Source organism: Lygodium microphyllum, chromosome 7 (assembly GCF_053477565.2).
Source record: "Lygodium microphyllum isolate KBCC chromosome 7, Lygodium_microphyllum_v1.1.10, whole genome shotgun sequence".
Classification (NCBI taxonomy): domain Eukaryota; kingdom Viridiplantae; phylum Streptophyta; class Polypodiopsida; order Schizaeales; family Lygodiaceae; genus Lygodium; species Lygodium microphyllum.
The window spans coordinates 148,035,798-148,050,743 of NC_141141.1; the positions used below are offsets into that span (position 1 = coordinate 148,035,798).

At 37.2% G+C, this 14,946-nt stretch overlaps 1 protein-coding gene across 1 annotated transcript; it reads left to right on the top strand.

Moving 5' to 3' along the window:
• The first annotated feature begins 2,794 nt into the window (after positions 1 to 2,794).
• LOC148034069 (disease resistance response protein 206-like) lies at positions 2,795 to 4,052 on the top strand. The gene has a single exon (XM_087682425.1). It carries the CDS (start codon positions 2,908 to 2,910, stop codon positions 3,700 to 3,702), a length of 795 nt encoding a protein of 264 aa, XP_087538551.1. The 5' UTR covers positions 2,795 to 2,907; the 3' UTR covers positions 3,703 to 4,052.
• The last annotated feature ends 10,894 nt before the right edge of the window (positions 4,053 to 14,946 follow it).

Genomic DNA, 14,946 nt, shown 5'->3' on the forward strand with positions numbered 1-14,946 from the left:
CTTATATGTATTTTCAACTAGGGAATTCCATGGGGAATTCTCTTTTTTTCCTATATGGGGATCGATTGAAAGTTCCTTGTGACTTCATTTGCACATTCACCTCTTTCTTATCCTTTGTAACTTGCCTAAAGATTGAAACTGGTATTTTTTTCTTAATCACAAGCACCTTTTTCACATTAAGACCATCATATACACTGTCATGATCCCAACCATGTGTTTCCAATACTGGTCGAACTAGCCATTGATTAGCTGTACTATCAAGATAGTGATACCTATAGCTCAGGTTATCAGAATCAAAACAAGGTGGCAAGGCCATATCAGGCATTGGAACAAGAACAACACCTGATGCATTCTCCTCTTCGAAACTCTCACTCACTTTATGAGCTTTAGTTGCACTTTCCGATATATGCCATCATAACTCATGTTTTTCTTGGCTGAAGCTAGAGCATTTAGAGTACAAACTCCACCATATTGTCACCTATACATTGAAAGAAAATGTCAAGGTATCACAAGGAACCTCAACATCATTGTCCACAGAGAATATTGCATTCGATGTAAGGCCATCCAAAGGCTATGAACCTTGCTTGCATGTCAATTCCATACGACTCAAAGAAAATCCACATTTGGGCAGAGAGATCACTAATTTTCATATTATTGTAGCTAATATTCTCCTCATAGTTGTGTTCTCCCAATGACATCGGATGTCAACTTTGACAAAGCATGCCAAACTTCCATCACATTGCCACTAACCAATTCATGTAGGCCTCATAATAATCATCACATAATCTATCTCGAAACTCTGTTTGTGATTCTCAGAATCCAAGTCCAATCAGCAATAGTATTGTTCTCTAAAAGACAATTCAAATTGAATCGCAAATGAAAAGACACACAATAAAAAATAAATTCTTAATGGCAATGATTAATGAGTTCAAATTCTTGGCGAACAACTCCGCCCTTAGATTCGCAATGGTGGACGCGCAACATCATGATAATGGATGAGATGAAACAGTGAACTTTTCATTTTAGCATATTCAAATGCCACTTTGCATGCTTCTGTCCATTAAAAAACATGGCTATGAGACAAAACATTTGTCAAGGGTAATGACTGTTCAGCTAATGCATTAATGAAACGACAATAGTACCCCATGGATGAAACGAAACTATGAACTTTCCTAAGGCAATTGGGTGGGCTTAGAGGCACAATAACAACCACCAAGTGTGTGGGCTTAGAGGCACAATAACAACAACCTTTTCAGGGTCGGTGGTAATACTAGTCGCACTTACAATATGACCCAATAGCAAACCATAAGGCACCCCAAGTACGCACTTTCGAGGATTCAACGCTATGCAATACTCATGGCATCACTCAAAGCATGTACGTAGAACAATCAATTGTCTATGACGGGTCATGATAACCGCCCCCAAATAATGTATGAATACCTCCATCTCTTCAAGAGATATATTGGCAAATATCTTGTCAACTGGTATTTTTCAAGATCCATGAGCATTGCATAGGCCAAAAGCCATCACATGGTACACAAAAGTACCAAAAATTGTAATGAACTTCATCTTTACATTATCATCTTAAGCTATGGCTCATGGAAAGGTCTTCCTAAAGAAGATAGGCTTTGCTTGTTTTCTTTTTCAAATTATTTGGATGATGGTTGTAAGGTTGATCGCTATGAAGATCACTTTATGCAATAACAATGAACCGGTATGCAATTGTGCTTGTGGCATTTTCAATGAAACAATTTGTTTACGGAACTACCAATGCAACACAACGCCCTTAATTCTAACCATTTATGATTTTGGGGATAAAAATGACATCTTCAAAGGGATCTTGGCCCTTCCTTGAAAGGCTAATTCTTAATGTGACATTGAAAAGAAATGATTTTCATGCATATGACCTTCCATATTGGAAGTGTCAAATTCTAGTATCGTGTTAAATGAAAATTGAAAAAAAAAACTCAACCTTCTAAGTAGAAATTCTAATTTTAATTACAACTTTCAAAAGAAGGAAACATTTAAATGAAACCCTTCAAATGTATTTCAACTTAAAAGTTTAATATTTCAATTAAGTATAAAAATATAGATAAATATTAAATATTCAACAACCATGCAAAGGTCGTGACTCCTTGGATTCTAAATTTATACACGTGTGATTCATGAAGTGAATGGACTTAAGTCTCTGTGAATAATTATCTCTTCTTTCTTCATTCGCTCATCACTCATACCTCTCTCTCTCTCTCTCTAACTAGTTACTAGTCATAGACTATAGTTGTAACAAATGACCATGGTTAGTTAAATTTGGCATGTTATTTCATTTGAATGTCGAGTCTTAGTGCTTTGCTCTCTTCCCCTACAGGCTACGTGACTGTGCTAGGATCGTGAGCTATGTGCATTTCTCTCTCTATGCTCAAAGTTGCATTATTGCACCATTGGCATGCACTCAATGTCAAGTGGCAAGCTCTCGAGTGTCACACCTCGATGCTCATCGCTTGAGCCTTGAAGCTTGTCTCTTGTGGCTTAACGTATTGGTAGACTTATTGGCGCTGCGCACTAGGAGGTGATATTTCCTGCCTGTGTCACCACAGCAAGTTGACTTGTTGGCAGGCGTGTTGAAATGTCAAACCCCATCGCCCACGTGACGACGGGGCTGATGTGGCAGTTCGACTTGCGTAACCCGAAAGGTCGAGGACAGCCTGCCACTTGCGTTAGGTGAGGGCCACGTAGGCGATGGGGCTTGCAATATAGCTTGAGTGCCTGACAGCCCCAAACTGTCAGCTGCGCATCCTCCATCTTATGATCTCTGGTTGTAGCTCTTAACTTAAGAAGTAGTCGAAGAGCCTGTGATCACAACCGATCGAAACATATTCTTGTTGCATCGGTAAACTAGGCCATAATACAATGTCGTTGTTACGGCAGCTGGCCGTCTTATCTACTCGCGATGTAGGACAGGTTATCCAGGCGAGATGTAGATCAAGGGGACATGGCGCACCAGCTGCATATTGCTGCAGGCAGCTAGTGCTCAGCATGCTGTTGCTACTGATTGTTATGGTTACCTTCAGCGCCCGCGGTTGCAGTACTAAGCCTCCGATGAGTGCAGATGAATATACTAAGCCTCTGCATGCAGCTGATGATCATGAGGTGAGACAGGATATTCACAAGCACAGGAGTGCGAGGGCACTATTGTTTAACTTGACCGGCAGCAGCCCCAATACTAGTCGGAATGTCCAGCCGCCGAGCTACCAGTTCTACCTGCACATGACCATCTTCAACCCGGCGGTGATGAACAGCGACTACTTCACGGGGGTGTATGGGCCTTCGCCGCTCCCGGCGTCCGTCTCCAACCCCACCAACTTCGGCGTGGTCACCACCTTCGAGGCCCCCCTCACCCTGGCGCCCTCCAACGCCTCCGCGCGCGCGGGGACGGCCCAGGGCATCTACGTATTCGACAGCCTCAAGGGCCTGGTGCTGTTCCACTTGTTTACGGCGACCATCGACGACGGCATGCACAAGGGCACGCTGTGTGTGATGGGGCAGATGGTGGAGTCGAACGCCGAGCGCGTCTTGGCGGTGGTGGGCGGCACCGGCGACTTCCTGCTGGCGCGCGGGGTGGCCACCAACCGCCTGGTGGAGCTGGTGCCCAACCCCGCTCCCGCCAGATGGACCCTCTCCTTCGATCTCCATCTGTACTACTAAATAATAACTAAACTGTATTATTGTCCCCTCCCACGTACACACAGGCGGCCACACCCTAGTCAACCTACTTCCCCCCCAAAATACACACACAAAACAACGCACACACACACACTCTCTCTCTCTCTCTCCCTCGTCCACAACTAAGCTATTATTCCAATCGCTTACTCCAGCTCTACTGCAGCTAAGCCAGTATCCCACCATCACCACCCACCCCAGCTCTACTGCAGCTAAGCTAGCATTTCCTTTGTACATTAGACTTCCACAATTCATAAATTGTACTCAACAGCCATTCTCTCTTCCTTTGTAAGTTTATCAAATCTTGCATTAATAAAACCAGCTTTGCCACATCATGAGCCTTTCTCACTATTCTTCCACCTTCTATTTTATACTTTTTACCTTTTTTTTCTTATTAATTAATTAAAAAACATGGCATCAAATTGTTCATATATAAGGCCCTTTCTAGTTTGATTCTCCAACGGTCCCAAAAGTCAAAGACAAAAATAAGTGGTCCCAGCATACATTTGCAACATCTAAAAAATAGGTATAGCACTTTAAACAATGAGTCAAAATACATTTCTTTGTATATTCACAAGCATTTGATTGAGAGCTTAAGGTATCGAATGATAAAGCCTAGAACCAACAAAAAGCAAGCACTTTAGGGCTATCTAACAAAGCCTCTTCTTCACGTTTGATTGAAAGCTTTAAGTTTTCAAATGATAAAACCTAGAACCCAACAATAAGCAAGCACTTTAGTGATGCTTGGATCAAGGCTATCGATGTGTGTTCACAAAGATATGCCAAGAGAAAATGTATTTATTGCATACAAGGGGCTTAAGTTTGTTACATAACTTATTACCAACTATAAGGGGTTGTCAATTTGCATATATTTCAAGAAATATAAACTTTGCACATGAAAATCGAACTATTATGTGTACTTTTGACTATAAGGGAAGGCACATAGACAATTACAGTCATGCATTTTTTGAACCAGGAAAAAAACTTGCATGCACATTTAATATCCTACTAATATGCTTCAGAAGACCCTTCAAATTCATGTGCATTTGCCAAAAAAAAGCATGTCTTGTAACACATATGTAAATGCACTATGTCTCCAGTTTTCACAAAAATTTGAATATTTTTCTAACCACAATATGTTTGCACTTTTCATGTGTATTGTGACAAGAAAAAACAAGTACATCTAGTGCAGAAAAGAAGTCATGGAGGTGGTGGTGTAACATTGTGGCTCCATGGACTTTTTTCTTTTGTACTTTCTTGCATACTCATTTGGCATCTTATATACAAATGGATGTCACTTTTTATTTTTAAAAAGTTATCGTGCTTTGCAGCACTTCCTACTTGGCTCCCTTTCTCTCTTTTTGTTTCATCATATTTTTGCCTCTATACATGTTGATTATATAAACTTAGAAATGATTAAAACACTCAATTTCAAAAGTCAAAAGAAATAACTTAACACATTCTACTAGCTATAATTTCTCTCATTGCTATTTTGTGATAATGCTCTATGTTTATAAGTTCATCCATGTGTCAATCCTATTGTGATATTTTGTATAGGCTATCTCATGTCAAGTGGGATTTCGATCCACAATTTTAAATTGTAAATTAAAAACACCATTAGTAACAATAAAACCAATCACAAATTTAAGAATTAAAAAACTTAAGATAAAGTGTAAATGCTTTCAAACTCCACCTCCTATGTATCAACACCTCTTGATCTAACATGTCATGATCTGAATTGCCCCATTTGCATTCATCATGCCTGCCTTTGTTGTGACTAAAGATCCCATCCTCCACCCTACTTTGTGCTTCAATCCACTCTTAACCATGTCTAGAAATCGGCATAGGTATATGATCGAAGCCTTGTTCTGCCCTCTTGTTTTTCACTACTCTAGATTTTAATGCATTTGACAAATACTTTATATGAGTATCATGTAAGGATAAATGAATATTTTCAATATGTGAGATTAGGGGGACCTGAATCATCACTCCTCTCTACATAACTTGGACTTTGTAGATCTTGCATTTCTCTAAACCATTTAGTCTAATTAGTCATATGATTAGATGTACTTAAATCAACATACCATCTATAATTATCTGACCTCTTTCTTGTAATACTAATAATCATATGATGCATAACACATAGGTGCTCATTTTTATCATTCTATCCTTCGGATGATGCATAATGTCCTTACTGTAATTTACCACTATAAATGTCGTTCTTCTTATCATAATAATGGGTTCTAATATTATGTGTTTTTCCATAGTAATGATAATACTAGAATTATAAGAATCTCCATTCTACCGTCCGTCTATTCCTCTAGAGCTCTCCCTAACTCTAGAATTACCATGGCATTCCAAAATCTTCATATCACTAAACTATTGATTTAACATATTTTGTTTTTTATGACTAGTATGATCCATACCACGGTCTCTTGAAGAAGGGAATTTAGCATGTCCTCTTCCCACACTTGGAGTAAAATGCTTGGATATGTTAACTACTTCTTTCAAATGATTCATCCTACATGTTGATCTCTTCAATGTGATCATGAGAGAGACCAACTTATCAAAATTTTGAAATGATTTCCATACATACATAGAAGTAAAAAATGGTTTCTATTTTTGTTTAAATTAAGGCCACTCAATGCAGATGAAATGGAATCATCATTATATGGTTATATATCATACTTGTTAAGGCATCTCCAAAACTCCTCACCTTTATAACATACTCATTTATACACATCTTTCCTTGCTTCAAAGTATTCAACTCTCTCTTGAGTTTAGCCTTTCCTATATTTGTATTTATTGAAATATATTTTCCAAATGTTATCCAAGCCGCATGTGAATTATCTATATTTTTTACTACCCTTGCACAATGTTATCATGATTGTTGACAATCAATATATTACGTTTTCATCTTTTGCATTTCATTCTTTCTAGGCCTTTAATTCTTCTGCACAATTGCAAGATCAATTAGTGTTGGTTTATTTTCTTCACATAAAATAAACCCATACGGGCCTTCTCCAACAAGAAAGTTTATCACATAGAACCTTTATGATGTATAGTTATTATCGTCTAGCTTTTCAATTGTAAGATTTTGACTATTCTCAATCATATTATGAAAAAATTGACTCCCAAACATCAATAAAGTCTCTACAACCTTCCACAAGGTTTTTTTAATAATAAACTAAGTAGCCATATCAACAATACATATGATTTGCAACCTATTTGTAGATAAATCTTGTGTTTACTTCTTGAAAAATACCTTATAACTTACAAATTTGAAATCTATAACCTGTGCACTTGTAAGAAGCTAGGAAGACATGTTTTTTTGAAGGAGTTATTAATAATACATTATCACACCCATATAGGTATAAAAGATATGACATATGTCATTTTTGGACATATTTGATGATAATACAATCACTATCTCTCATCTCACTTGTTGGAACACTTAGTTTCATGGGTTCTCTCTCTTCTTTTCTATCTTTCTAGTCTTTCTCCCTCCTCATCACTCATTCTCTTTTCTCTTTCCTCTCTCTTTTACTTTTCTTTCTCTCACCTCTCAACCCTCTTCCTAAGAAGCGGTATCAAAGCATTGGTCTTTGATCTATTTGGTTCAATCTTTTCTTGGATTTCTTCCATAGGCTTGTTACATCCTGGTTACTCAAGGACATAGTGTTAGTTTTGAAAATGGATAAGTGCAGTGACCAAGGAGACCAAGAAAATCTAGTTAGAGCTAATTGGAATACTTGAAGAAAAAGTTGGAGATATCTTGGATAAAATAGCTGCAGGTGGTGCATCCATAATAGGCCATTTTGGAGCTAAAATGGTTGAGAACATGGAGAATTGAGTTATTTTTTGTTAAAAGTCTAGTTACTTTACAAGACATTCTTTATTTTTCCTCTCTCTTCCAAATTTTGGCTGAAGCTTTCATGGAGGTCAACAGGAAACCTCTCTTCATGATTAGTGTGGACGATCTATGCATTATGCTTAGTCTATAGAGCATACTTGTAAAGGATATTGATCAAACCTTGGATAACAACCATTAGCTATTTTTTGGTGCCTTTTGCACTGGCCAGAGCAGGCTTCTTCTTTATCTTCAACACATTTTTCTTCACTTCTTATTGATCAAGCTTTAGTTGACCATCTTTAAAGGGTAGGGCAACTGCTATATCAACCTCTTGAGCTTCTCTTTCAACTCCTTGAAACCCAAGCACTGGCAAAGCAAGGCAGCAGCCTCAGTGGTCAAGATTATGCATCATTTTTCTCATAAGGCTTTCTATTTGACTATGGATCATGAATAGTAGTAGATTAATCCATGTCTTTGTCTCTTCAGGCTCTCTTCTCCTTCCAATGACCATGGATAGCAAGGTATTACTGAAACTCCTTTTAATCCTTTAAGATTATTCAAGAAAGTTTATGTTTAGGGCAAAAGATATTGCTTTAGCAACAAGTATTGAGGTGGAAGATTGAAGAATTGGAGAAGTTTAAGTACATTAAGCCTCTTGAAGCTCATAATGGAGTTATGTTTTGTGACTTTTGTTCAAAGATCTTGAATCTTTGATATTCAAGCATTCAAAGCAAGCTTTGGGCATTGATTCTTCACAAATTTAATCTTCTTCAAGCATGTATGGATTGAATTTAATGGATTATTGATGCTTCATGATGGATTATGGAAGTTTCTTCAACCACTAGACTGAAGTTTGAATCCAAGTAAATCAATCATCTTCTTCAAGCTTGATCAAGGTTTTTTACTCTCTTAATCTTTGACATCTCTCAATATCGACTTTTTTAAGCTTATCCACTTGTTGATGGGAGATTCTTGATCAGTTAATTCTCTGAATAAATCAATAGATCATAGATTAGTGTTCTTCTTATATATTAGAGGCCCTTTTCATTGAAATTCAACATTCATTTCAGTCCTATTTTATCATGGGTATTATTTACATGATCTTAATGCATAACCCTAATTTGGTTTTATGATTCTCTTTGCCCAAGAAAGAAACATTGTAAAGGGTAGGTGCTTGCAATCAATGAGTCACTAAATTACATTGGTATGACCCTTAGCCAACCCCTATTTCTTGAGTCCAATTTTTCATTGCTCAGTCTTGTATATCATTGAAGGTTGAAATCTTGCACATAGCAAAGGAAGAAAAACTAGCTCTTTGGAATTGAGTTCAAAATTGCATAAGATTAAACTAGTTATTTGGTTAAACTAGTTCACAACCTATCTCTTCACAGTGTAGGCTTGTGGAACTAGCTGTTTTGTAGTTTAGAGGCCAACTTCTATGCCATTATTAGTGCCCATTTTGAGGGAAAAATGTGTTTAAAAAGATTGTAAATTAAGCTTTTCTAGGACTTCATTGTTGGCATGAAAATTTGCAAAAAAAAAAAAGGAAATTTGGCCAATTTTAGACTCCTATTTTGGTGCTTTTTGGGTCATGTGGGCACTATTTGAGCCCTCTTTTCATTATTTGTTGCTAGATAGTTAATATTTGACATGTGTGTATATTGTATGAATGCATGTGATAGTAGTTGGACATATGTATGATAGCCATAGCAATGAAACCCAACTTATGTGAATTTTCTTGGATATTCTAAATGTTTTTTTCTCTCAGTTTTGAGGAATTGGTGCTCAAACTTGTTCACATGGTTGGAAACTAATTTGAAACATTATATACTACTAGTTTGACTAAATTTACAATTTTTACAATTTCAAAAATCTCACATATTATGCAAATAGTTGGTGACAAATTGCCAAAGAACAACTATAGTATTATATGGTCATACCATATGAAGAGTTTTTTATGGGGAAAGGTCTATGGGACCTCATTATAGGTGAAGATACATGCCAAATTTTCTTGATGAGCCCACATAAACAAGGATTGGATAAGTAAAAACATGAAGATCTTGCATTGGATATCTATAGGTATCTTGGAGACATTGATTCTACACATTAAAAAGATAAGTATATGCAAATATTTTTGGAAAATCATTGAGAAGATGCACGGTGCTTGCACAAAGGCCACAAAAATATTACTAAAGCAAATATTGAGATAGTGTATGGTATGAAAATAGTGCAATAGTGACTATCTGGAAAAAATGATTTAGGTTACAAAGGATCTTGCTTCAATAAATGCACTAGTTGATGATGATAACTTTGTATTTGTTACTTTAAATGGACTTGAAACTATGTGTAAGCCACTTGATACCTCTATCTCTGTAAGAGGAGGCTCTATACCTAATTTTTAAGAGTTGATTACTTTGCTTCTTACAAAAGTGGTTGACTTGGGCCTCAATGCACATATAAGTTGAACGAATGCAAGTATGGATAGTGTGTTTTATCATAAGAGAGGCCATGCTAGCTCATCTAGAGTTAGAGGATCATTATAAGGTCATGAAAATAGTTTTACATATGGTCTTAGTACCTTGGGACATGACGATTTTATGCCTATAGGCTAGGAGGAGATCCTACTCTCTAGAGGCAAAGGATATTCTAGTCTACAAAGAGATGGTGCATGTCATTATTGTGGGTAGTTTGGTCACTTTGAGAGAGAGTGATTACATAAGCAGAATACTATATTTAGGGGTCAAGAAAGAACCCCATTCAAACACTATGCAAGTGGATACAATGGTAGTGGATATGGTTCTGGAGGTGTTTCATCACCTAGAGGTCATCTCTTTGCAATGGAGCATGTACTTAGTAGTATGATGTATTCTCCTAGAAAGGATGACTAGCTTTTGGATTTAGGTCCTGTAAACCATATGATACACCATTCAGAATGGTTTGATAGAAAGCATCAAATACAAAATGAGAAGTATGGGGCTGTAGGAAATGACACACTATATAAGATAAGTCATATTGGAAGTGTTTCTTTGGTAACTGGAGATGGGATAGAAAATAAGCTTGATGATGTTTTCTATGTACGTAGCTATCACAAAAAAGTTGGCTTTAATTGGTCAAGTAGCTCTTCAAGGGCTACAAGTATGGTGCTTCATTGTGGAGTTAAGGAATGAAAAACATGGCAAGCTTATTACTCATGATAAAAGAAAGGCATGTTATTTTCTTTCGATGCAAGGAACTCCCATTATACAGAGCTCTATGTATGTTGAGACAAGGAATGGACAAGATAAAGATATTGGAACTATGGCATAGAAAAATCGGTCATGTAAATCTACAAAGGCTTAAACAAATGCTATCTAGACATGTTATTTGTGGACTTCAACAATTTAGTTATATAAATTATGATTGTGTATGTGAGGCTTGTTAGTTTATGGCAAGTAGTCAATACGTCCATTTCTAAAGAGAGAGACAATAAGCAACTTTTCTTTGGAAATGGTACACTTGGGAATTCAGGATCCATGTCAAAATGCTTCTTTAAAGTGAAAAATGTAGGTCTTGTATCATCTTTATTGATGATTTCATTAGGATGAGATGGGTGTACTTTTGCAAGATAAGATAAAGTTGTTGAAGACTTTCCAAAGTTTGAGGCTTGAGATGAGACCATGGAGGAGAATGTATTTCAAATGAGTTCTCATACTAATTGAGAGATCATGGGATCAAAAGATAAGTTACATGTAGGTATACAATACAACAAAATGGTGTGGTAGAAAGAAAGAATAGGATTATTGCAGAAGTAGCAAGGGTAATGATGAATCAGATGCATATGCCCTTGACTTATTAGGTTGACAGAGTACATATTGCAATCCATATCGTGAATAGGATATCTACAAAATCGGCTCATCAAATGTCTCCGTATGAGAAGATGTATTAAAGGACACCTACAGTTGCATATCTCAAGGTGTTTGATTACGTATGTTATGTAGACATCCCCAATTATTTGAGGAAAAAGATGGAAGCAAAGTATGTTAAATTTATTTTCCTTGGGTATCAAGATGAGAAGGGTTACAAATGTTATAATCTTATCACTAAATAATTCTACATAAGCAAGGATATTAGATTCAGTGAGTATGAGTCTTGCTATAGACCAAAAGCTATAGTTGAGAATATGGATATCTATAAGAGCAGTGATGTTGATGGCTATGGAAAGAAAATTATAGCAACATGTTGAGGATATTTATGGACCTCAGGACCATGAGGAAAGTAGTGGTAGTTGTAATCCATGGAGTGGCAAGTTCACAATGGACAAAAGAGGGCTAAAATTGCACAAGAAAAGAAGCCTATGGGTGAAAATTCTGAGAATGAGTCCATATGTGATGAGTTTGGTATACCACATATGAGAAATCCAAGGAGAAAGATTACAAGAAAGTATGTTTTACCACATGCGAGAATAGTTGAGACACCATCTAGTGCACCGTAGTAGAGGAGATCAGATAGACTGAAGTATCGAGTGGATAAGTTGATATATAATAGTTTCATGCATATGCATTAAACATACATGGTATCTTATGTTCAGCATGTAGAGCCTACTTATTTTAAAGCGATTGTGAGAAGCAAATATTGGAAGAATGTTATGGATGAGAAAATGGATGCATTGTCAAGGAACAAGAAATGGGATCTAGTTGAGTTGCCTAAAGGTGAGAGGGAGATTTTGAGCCCATAAATAAGCAAAAAATGTGCCAAATTTTGTTAATTTGAGGCAAAAATAGAAGGTCATTGGAAGTTTCGAGGCTTCTAAAAGGTAGCAATGAAAGGTAGGATTTAAAAGCGCTTTTGAAGAAGAGCTTCACAACAATCTCAAAATTTTAGTAATTTATTGAGCTATCGAAATGGAGTGCATCAAGTTCGAAATAGTTCAAGACTCTGAGATGGTCATGCAGAAATTTTCAGACTTCAATTTGGACATTGAAAACTAGAGTTATGGGTGCCTAAACACAAAGGGTCAAAAGAAAGTGTAAAGAGGCTAAAAGGGGAAGGGGTGGTGACCTTTTGGGCCTCCCCAACCCCCCAATTTTTGACACGAAGACAAGGGGAGGGTTTTTTTTTTTTGACAAAAAAAGGACGCGTCGTCCTAGCACAATGATACCCTGAGGGGGAGGACTAGAGAGCCAAAGAATAACCATATCAACATATCACATTAGCCTACTCCTATATTTTTTCACCTCCAATCATTGCCTCCACGTCCCGAATGATGGACTAATCAGGGAGATCCAAAATCACTATTTCTCTCTCCCCTCTTATGGGCTATTCATGTGGGAATTCTTTTGTGAGAAGATCTGAACAACGAGATCAAACCATGCCAATGCTCAGTAGTGATGAAAAGCACTATTCAAAGATTAGTGGTGGGTCCATTCACTATCCATAAAATCAATTCTTGAGACTTGAAACATGAAGAATGGTGGTAAGCCTTTTTATTAATGAAAATTTGGATTCTTTTTTACATTTCATGGTGCAAATCATATTCATATGTGATGAAATTTTTAAAAAATTTTATTTAACTTATTAACAGATACAATGACACGAAGAAGTTCGACACTACTTGCCTTATCATCTTAGCAAAGTTGTTAGTAAAAAAAAATTATGGAAAGACTATTTGAGCACATTCACAATGCTGATTTTGCTTAAGAAAAATACTTATGCACTGTTATTAACTTTGAATGGCATTACATTGATATAGTAAAAAAGAACTATTTCCTTAATGCACAACACTTGGTTTCAAACTATTGATTGACCGATGTCATGACGCTGCAGGTCCACTACTGCAAGCTTGAGGGGAAAAAAATTCTGCCACGATTTTGAACTCATTAGATAGCATCATTAGGAATTTATTTTCCATTGTATGTGTCTTTTTGTTTGCATTTTGCACGACGCATGAGCACATGTAGATAGGCTAGGCACATTCTCTTCACTGCATTCATTATTTTTGTGGAAGCATCCTTTGATTGATTGCATTACATGGATTTTAATTTCTAAACCACATGAATAATTAGGTACGAAATTCTCTTTAAAAGCATATTCTTGATAGGGCATATTGCATGGAAGAACAAGTTTATATGAAGGGAACATCTGCTTTGAGAAAACTAAAAAGGAAAAGATCATAAGTTTCCTTGAAGAAAAAGCTAGAAATTTGTATTTTGTAGGGGATTTGTTCATGGCCATTGGTGTACTTGTTCGGCTCCAAAGCTAGCATTGGGGCATGCTAGGGCGGCATCAAGGGATGAGGCTTGTAAGGTCGATTTGATAAGAATTTGATGTCTTGTTGCAACAATTCCTAAGGAAACATGTGGAAGATAGATGTGGCCTCGACCTCTTGACTTGGAATAGCCTATGCCCAATATTGTCATTAAAGGCAATGATCAGGGTGATGAAGATAATGATGCAGGCTCATTTGATTTATCATTGCAAGAGCCCACAGATATAGGAAAAGAGCATAGATTGTGAAAGCCAGCAGTTGGGGCACTTCATAGGGCTTCGCAATAGTGGGGGGAAAGGGAAATCCTATTGTGATACCTTCATTTCGAGTCATGTCTGAATATTAATAGAAAGAGAGCTCAAGGCTAGTGTATGCTATGCCTTAAACTTACATAAAAGCATCTATCTAGGTAGCTAAGGACCATAAACATCAAGTAGAATATGATGTGAATGTGGGACAAGTGGGTCTCTCAGATAAGAGAGCCTAATAGAGGAGAGAGGCTGTGGTTGGGGACATTTGATTCAGCATGCAAAGGAGCCCTAGCATATGACGAGACAACAATCATGTATGGACCTAGTGCAAGGCTCAATTTTCCTAAAGTAGAGGATTGCAAGGTCATGTCCATCCTAGCATTATCCCTAGATGATGGTGGTGGCAGCGATGGCATTTCATCATACGATCTTCCCGTGCATGCCTCATTAGTCCTTTCATCTTCATGTATCACCAATGGTAGGTGATCCGGGTTTTTTACAACCCGGATTATTACCACAAAATTTGGCCAAGGCCCCTATCAAGAGCTTACCATATCACTTTAGGTTTACTCTTTAAGCACTAGGTATGCTACATTGCTTCTCGATTATGATAACTCTAGCAAATGGGGGGAACATGTTCTTAGAAGGCATGTCAATGTAAAGGGTAAATGGGATGCTTATCTTAGTGAAGATGAAAATGGATTACACCTAGGAGTTGAGTGAATGCATAGATTTTTCAAAGGACTAGCCTCCAACTACATATGGGCTCCGTTTGCATCACTAAGATTTGGAATCTATCACCATCATTAGAGGACACCTCACCCTTGCACACAAGTCAATATCCACATCATGGTGTCATTTGGATCTTGCACAAAAGCTTA